This window comes from Solanum tuberosum, unplaced genomic scaffold (genome assembly GCF_000226075.1).
Source record: "Solanum tuberosum cultivar DM 1-3 516 R44 unplaced genomic scaffold, SolTub_3.0 scf00026, whole genome shotgun sequence".
In the NCBI taxonomy this organism is placed as follows: domain Eukaryota; kingdom Viridiplantae; phylum Streptophyta; class Magnoliopsida; order Solanales; family Solanaceae; genus Solanum; species Solanum tuberosum.
The window spans coordinates 739,895-747,674 of NW_006238952.1; the positions used below are offsets into that span (position 1 = coordinate 739,895).

The 7,780-nt window shown below is 33.9% G+C and overlaps 2 protein-coding genes across 2 annotated transcripts in view; one reads left to right on the forward strand and one right to left on the reverse strand.

The window, feature by feature from the left end:
* Positions 1-2,824, forward strand: part of LOC102591293 (AP2-like ethylene-responsive transcription factor At1g16060) — a 4,667-nt gene extending 1,843 nt beyond the window's left edge. The window contains exons 7-8 of the mRNA XM_006341361.2: positions 694-770; positions 2,154-2,824. Coding sequence (XP_006341423.1) covers positions 694-770; positions 2,154-2,674 — 598 coding nt within the window. The 3' untranslated portion in view covers positions 2,675-2,824. The remainder of the gene's footprint in view (positions 1-693; positions 771-2,153) is intronic.
* Positions 2,825-3,624: 800 nt separating this feature from the next.
* On the reverse strand, positions 3,625-7,135 carry LOC102591622 (tubby-like protein 8). Its single transcript, XM_015306184.1, has 9 exons — positions 6,471-7,135; positions 6,271-6,385; positions 4,931-5,107; positions 4,766-4,815; positions 4,595-4,691; positions 4,423-4,506; positions 4,235-4,327; positions 4,051-4,118; positions 3,625-3,907 (listed from the first exon to the last, which is right to left on the reverse strand). The coding sequence occupies exons 1-9, from the start codon at positions 6,959-6,961 to the stop codon at positions 3,832-3,834; spliced, it is 1,251 nt and encodes a 416-aa protein (XP_015161670.1). The 5' UTR covers positions 6,962-7,135; the 3' UTR covers positions 3,625-3,831.
* Between the last annotated feature and the right edge of the window lie 645 nt (positions 7,136-7,780).

Sequence of the window (7,780 nt, forward strand, 5' to 3'; positions counted from 1 at the left end):
ACCCCCGCGCCCCCCCCCCCCCCTCAAAAAAAGGTTATATTTGGCATGCATTGAATAATAGTTTGTACATTTTTACTTATTCACTTTGAATTTTGCACGATAATTTTTTTTTTGTAAAGTAATAAACAAGTACAAGAGAACCGGAAAAGTATTTATAAATGAAGCTTGTAAATGTTATAAGTTGTAGTAAGATGCCCATCATTGCTGCTCAACTGTGAAGTGTTTATGAGTCTTCATCTATTCCCATCCTTCATACTACTATGCCATCTAACTATGTCGTATATTCTTGATATTGACATTGAACTCATCTTATTAAATGCTTCACGTTTCTTCCATTCATGCACTTGTACGGCTCTTCAAGATTTATATCTAACGTAACGGTGGTGTCTAAATTAACTTGTTTTGCATTTATACGTACAATTTTATCTAGTATCTGTTTATTAATTTTATCAACATGTTTTTACGTAACTTTGCACAACATAGAGGTAGAGTTAGGATTTGAAGTATATGGTTCTTAAATTTTAATCTTTTTAAGTCATTGAGTTCTAAACTAATAATATGTACATTAATCAAAGTTACTAACATGAACACTTTCACTCCACCCTGTACTCAAGCAGATCAGAAGAAATCACCTACTAATATTTTTATCTTGGCTAGAATCTAAACTTGTCATTATTTACTTTGGATTTGTAGACACCACCACAATGGAAGATGGGAGGCTCGAATTGGAAGGGTATTTGGCAATAAATATCTCTACCTTGGAACATATGGTACGTATGAGATTACTCTTACTAGTTACTAACACGTCTTTTTAGTTGAAAATTTGTAGTATACAATATTCATCCAACCCCCTCTTCATAATTAATTTGGTGGGAAAATTAAAAAAGTAACAAAATTAGAAAATTAATTAATTAGTCTTTCATCCTAAATTTGATGTTTCTGATAGGACAGGTAGACAAAGTTTAATGAAGTTTGACAAGTTGAGATTAATTCTCCACAATTAGTGTAGTATATTTTGGTCGCTTACCTAAAAGAACCTCACAAAAAAACATCATTTTCGAAAGCATTGTCCCTAAATCAATCCAAGTGTCATCATATTTATTCTTAAATGCACTTAAGAAATACTCCCTTACCGTCTCAATAAGAATGACCGTTTTCCCTTTTTAACAAGTCTTCAGTTCCAATTATCCACGTGACGTGTTTTTTAAATTGTGTGTCAAATTAAAATAAGTCAAATAAATTAAAACGGAGGGAGTGAGGAGGGAGTGAGGATGATTGTTTGACATGTAGTTGATTGTTGCCACATGTCACTATGTGTAGTGTAGAGCAAGCACTTCTTTATCGATATTAATATTGTTGAGTTTAGTTGCACATTGAGTGCCTATTTTGCATTACTATAGCCATGAAAATCATGGGCATATGGAAGCAGAAAAATAAGTCAAATAAGTGAGGCAAAAAGCCAAAAGTTAGATTAGGAAGGAGGGAAAATTAAATATTAGTTGGTGGTTGGGTATATATAGATCACCAACTTTCAACTGCTAGGTCTGCTATTTAAGATTTCACAACCCTGCCCCATCTCTTCATTTTTCAACTTCTCACCCAATTTGTCATGCAAATTAGTTTCTTCAATTTATTACATATATTATATATAATCCACTCATTTCCAACAATACCCCTCAACATCTCTTAATTTTTTCCATTTTAATTACCTGTCCTACTTAATTAACGTAACATTCTTCTGTTTTTAGTTCGTCTAAAAAAGAATGTCGTCTTTATTCTTATTAATTAGATCCCAATTTATATTTTATTATGAAAAAAAGTCAATTAAAAGTAAGCATTAAAGTGACTTTAATAAGAATACTATGATAAACATAACAAATACTTACCTTATTTCTTTAACTCTGTGTCTAGTCAAACAATGTCACATATATTGAAATAGAGAAAGTATTCAAGATAAAATCACATGTTGGGTCATAGCTTCTAGGTTCATCTAAATCCCGTTCATCGAAAAATTATACGATTTAAAATTAAAATTATTTTTTTACGCATAAATAAAACACTAGATTGTCGTACATATAAGTTTGAATATCTTACAAAATTAGATATATAGCGGTGTTTTTATATTTTCATTATTTTGTACCAATCAAATGCAGCTACTCAAGAGGAAGCAGCAACCGCATATGATATGGCAGCTATTGAATACCGTGGACTAAACGCCGTTACAAATTTTGACCTTAGCCGTTACATTAAATGGCTACGTCCCTCTGACCAAACAAATAATAATACCATTAATAACCCTGAACCAAACCCTAACCCTAACCCTAATGACATTCATCTCATGCCTACAAATTTAACCCAACAACAAAGCTCCGGCTGCGATGTAACTGTCGCGGCTCTGCCACATCCAGGTGGCGGAGCCGCGACTTCATCAGCAGCACTAGAAATTTTGCTGCAGTCTACGAAATTCAAGGAAATGCTCGAAAGAACATCGGAGGTAATTGAATGCCCGGAAACTCCACCGGAGCCAGACCGACCACGGAGGAGCTTCCCTGATGATATACAAACCTATTTTGATTGCCAAGAATCAAGTAGCTTCATTGAGGAGCATGATATTATTTTTGGTGACTTGGATTCTTTAACATTGCCAATGTTTCAGTGTGAGCTTATTAATTAATTAATAACTATGGACGTGAGATATAAAAATTATTCGTGTATATTACTATTTTTAAGTTAAGGAGAGTATAATTTGGGGAGGCAACAAAAACAAAAAAAGGAAAATGGAAACAGATACTTTCCTTTAAAATGATTTTATCTTTCCAGAGAATGAGGGTTATATTATTTTTTTTAAGTATTATATTTAATGACTATTAATATTATTATTATTTTTTCTCAATATTGTATTTGTTTATGTAGATAGAGAAATTGAAAAATATTCTTTAGTATGTTATGAGTTCTACAATAATAATACAAAGACTGTTACTTACCTTTATCAATATATTGCTGCATGTTATGTCGCAGGGGTTTATCTTGCTTTTAATTAGTTTTTGAATCATTGGAAATGTGGGATTCATCTGGATTTATTCAGTTATAGACAATGTTTGAATAGTTTTTTCATGTGCGCAAGTTAACTCTGAGTTATATATATATATATATAAAAAGACTACTCTATGGTAAAAATAGATTATTTCTCTGCAGTTGGCAGAATCATTGAATTCATTTTACTAATTGAATGGTGAAACCACATGTTTATGAAACACAAACATTTTCGAAATAGTCATATAGTTTAAGGTCATACCTGTTACAAATACACAATCTAAGATCGTACTTGTTACAGATAATCGTTTCCACATTCATAGAAAATTGTACTGTCAGTAAGTCTTTAGAAAAGAAGGAAGAGGTTTATTCTGTTTTTCTTTTTGACAGATCCTAACAGGTCGAGTTGATCCACGTTGGGTGGGTGACATGATCCAATTTCCTTCATTTGCTAAAAGCCTAAAACACACTATTTTAAAAGTCAAACAAACACAAGGCTCACATGCCCACGTTATCCTTCACGAAATTGCAATTTTCCATTTTTTGTTGTGTGTGGGGTTTTTCTGGTTTCTTTCATTTCAAGACAAACAATCATAGTGCACAATGCTGTATTTTCATTAAACAGAACATGTCTAAATTGCTTGTACAAAATATTCCACCAAGGTACATGAATAAATTATAACAACCAAGAACAAATACGCGTGATGCCTTGGCGAGGCGAAAAAATTGCACTTAAAGTCAGATAAGTGACTTTGCTGTTCAGAGGTTGAACAACAAAAGGCACTGAAGACTCCCCGTTTACAGTGTGCAACACAACTTTGAATCAATAGAAGCCAAACATATGCAAAACGCTTGATAACCTGTCAACGGGTACCTGTTTTCAACAAGAAAATTCAAGTTGTTAATGTTAATTGAGCGAATTGCTCTGCTCATTGGGATAAATATATATCTAGCTGTCTAATTATCTAAACAATTCTGCGTGAATTAGTACTAAAAACCAGGATATATATGTTATACCTGTAGTCCATCACATACTTAGCTTTCCCCACTCTACCAAGTTGTAGAATTGTTTGCCTTCCATTTTTCTATTAACAAATAATAACAAGCATGAATACAGGACGATCGAATAGGCTCACTTGTCCGGATATATTTTGGTTGTTGTAGTGAAATGTTGTTACAGGATGACTGTTAATGTACATACCTCCATAGTCAGCTGAAAATTCTTAACCGAGCTCTGGATTCGGAGTCCTGCCCTTCCTCTATCTCTAAAATCTAACTCATACTGTCTTGAGACCTACATGTACCAAATAATTGCATATTAGATGTGAGGAATCTTCAAAAACAAACTCAAAGCATTTTCAAACGGTTATACAAAACAGATATTTATACCTTATTGTAATGAGGAATCTTCGAAAACAACTGATTCACTTTGTCCATATGCTCCTCCCAATCTGCGGGTAGTCCATTGATGTGCTATATCCAGAGCAGAAAACTTAGTTCACTATGAACATACTAACGAATTTTTTAAGTGCACTGTTATAGTTTTGGCAACAGTGCTCACCTGAGCTGTACATTTTAACTGCATGGACTGGTGTTTTGGTATGCATGCTTTTATCCTTCTGTAGCTTCCAGTCCAGGTCGCGATGGTAGGCATGAATCTGTAGACAATATACTTTTATTACTATGGTCTAAGAGCCACTTTGTGGATGAAAATCAGAGAGACAAAGCTTACGTTACAGCGCCCAACAATTTTGATTGTTTGGTTGTGGAAGTAGGACTGCCCTGAAATAAATAGGTTATGCAGAAGCAAGAGTTAGTTAGACAAGCACATCTCACAGGAAGGATGCCACTTAACCATATGTGTGTCTTTATCTCATTGTGTTAAAACAAAATGTACCTGGCCCCATATTTGGTATTTTGATCCCAGAAGATTAGCTGTTACATGTCCAATCAAACTGTCATCAGATTTTCCCCATATTCCCTTTGTATTTTGAGCAACTACAAACTCAGATTTCCCATTACGCCTTCTGTGATGGGCTATGGCAAGTTTCCGATTCTGACGCCCCTGCCCCTCCTTCAGTTTAAATAAGACACAAAAATAGATATCAGTACATGTGTCAGTCAATGTTTCTGCCATAGCATAGCTCTCAACCATGAATCTTATCAAATGATAAAATTCCTCGTGAAATTTGGAGAAAGAGTACTAATGGTGGGTGAAATGAACACCTTAGCTCCTCTTTGATCAAAACAAGGATAAGATTAACTGAATATTGATGGAGTTGGTTCCTTAGGTGTATACTGTATTGTCCATGAGAGTTAACAAATAATTGTTTGATGGCTCCATAAAGAAGCAGTACAAATCACAAATGTCGGAACAAATGAATTACAACCAGCTTGGCATTATAAGAATTTTCAAGAAGATGATAAGAACATTGTCAAAATAAGTAGTACTTAAAAAGATGTAAGTTCACAAATAAGAATTTTCAAGTCAAGCACACTGCTTGGGACGCTATAAGCAAAGAGTTTCTTGCTTCAAAAGACTTGTAGAAAGCTCAAGTTTTGCCTGATGCTCAGGGATGCAAGGAGCAGTATCATCTGTTAAGTACCAAGTGACTTCTGTATTCTTAGATATCTCTCAGTTAACATCATCAATTCTGTGACAAATGACTAGATACCTTGATGGAATTCGGAAGCTATATTTGAAATCACACGCCTATTTGCAATGTCATACATAATTTGGTGCTGATTAATAGTATAGTTCATAAGTAAATCTTTTATAGAAATTATACAGTATGATGATATAAACATCTATGTTGTTTCATAATATTCATATTTCTCTTGATTTAAGTCTTTTCTGGTCACTAATTGTCTTCTTCTAGGTAAAATGATAGTGAAAAGTGTCTCTCTCATTTATTTTCTTTCTATCTTACCTTTTAAACTAAAGGAATTCCCTCTTCATCACTACAACTTTATCATGATTAAAGAACTATGACCAGGGGGAGCTAGAAACCGATGTACAGGTTCAGCTGAACCCATTAGTTTTAGTTCAAACCTTTTATTTGTATTAAGAAATCAGCACTCAGTTACTAATCCTGATATTGCTATCCTAGAATTCAGAATCCATAAAGTTCGAATCTTTGGCTACGTCTCTTACTACAACCAAAGCATTGAACAGCAGAATGCTTATTGCCTACTGGTTTTCAACAAGCTTAAAGAAAGTAGTGAAAGAAGCCTTACATTTGTATACAGTGAGTAAAAACTCCCTCCATCCCTGCTTTCTGGAGATGCTTCTTTCACTATCACACAAGTACATCTTCCAATGTCTATAGGCAAAGGCCTATACAACAATGACCTGCAAAAAAAAATAAAAAATACTATCATCAATAATCATAAGCAAAGAACTGTTTTTTATCTCTAAATCAAAGACAAATACAGACCTATTAGGAAGTGTAGACCAAGAAGAAGCTGGAGCAGCTTCAGAATCCGAATAATCCCAAATATTAGCAGAATTCGGCGTCTCAGTATCCGCGTGTTCCCAAATTTTCAACCCAATTTTAGAATCTGGTTCATGTTTTTGTATACATAGTTGAAGCGAAGATGGCCTCAGCACAGAGTCTTTCACATCAGCCCCAACCCTCGGAGCTGATGTAAACTCATTATTCACAACCTTACTAGTCCAATCATACCGTAAAACATTTTCTTTATCACAAAGATTGGATTTTTCAGCTTTATCTGGTGCAGCATTCTCTTTATTATCAGATATAACAAGTTGGTTCTGAAGCAAATGAACACCCAATGCTTCTCCAACAGTACTGCTGCCATTGCTACTACTCCGATTTTGTCCGAGCTCATTTAAAGGATTATCATAAAGGGAATTATACGAACTCGAAGAACGAAGAGGGTTTGTAGTTCTCTTGAAACCAGACATTTTTGAACACCCAATTTGGGTAAAAGAACAGAACAACAGGTTATATAAATAGGATTCTTGATTTCTTGTTTGTTGGGGCACTTTATTTTTGCTTTAAAGAAAGAGCAGGGAAGTGGTTAGATATGCTTTATCTTGTGTTTGCAGCCAATAAGGCCATTGAACAGAAATTTGAATTTGAAATTTTTTTGGGGCTTTCAAAATGTTTGGAATTGGGTTATATTTAAGATTAAAATTCTTCAACGGTAAAATAAGGAACTTGATTGGGTCATGTCTCTGTCAATATATGGCATGTGTCTTTTCCATAATCGACGGCGGGATTGTGGGGCCCGTCGCCGGAGTTTTGTCGGCTGATGATTTGGACAGTGCCGCGAAGTAGATTTGAATATACTACTGTCGTACGGTTTGTCTGAAACAAAATTTATGAAGCAAATAAACTCTGCTTGCAGATGTTGTAAATATAGCAATTATATTCCCTTCCTACTTTTTTTTAGACCTTTTGGTAAGGTAATTTAATGAATTACTATATAAGAAGAGGGAATAAGTATTCACCACAAGGTAACATGTGTTCCAATAAGAATCACTACTAATATCCAATATATTTACATGTGGGGCCCACCACCTTCCACTTAAATACTACATATTATATATTAATTACTATACTCTAAATGACTTAAATACTCCATATTATATATTACAATAATTAACAATTATTTGACACTTTAAATTCTATCAATGCCATATAAATTAAGATAAAAAAGGTAACATATAATATTTAAATATATTTAAAAATAATATAAGTAATACTATACATTACAATAA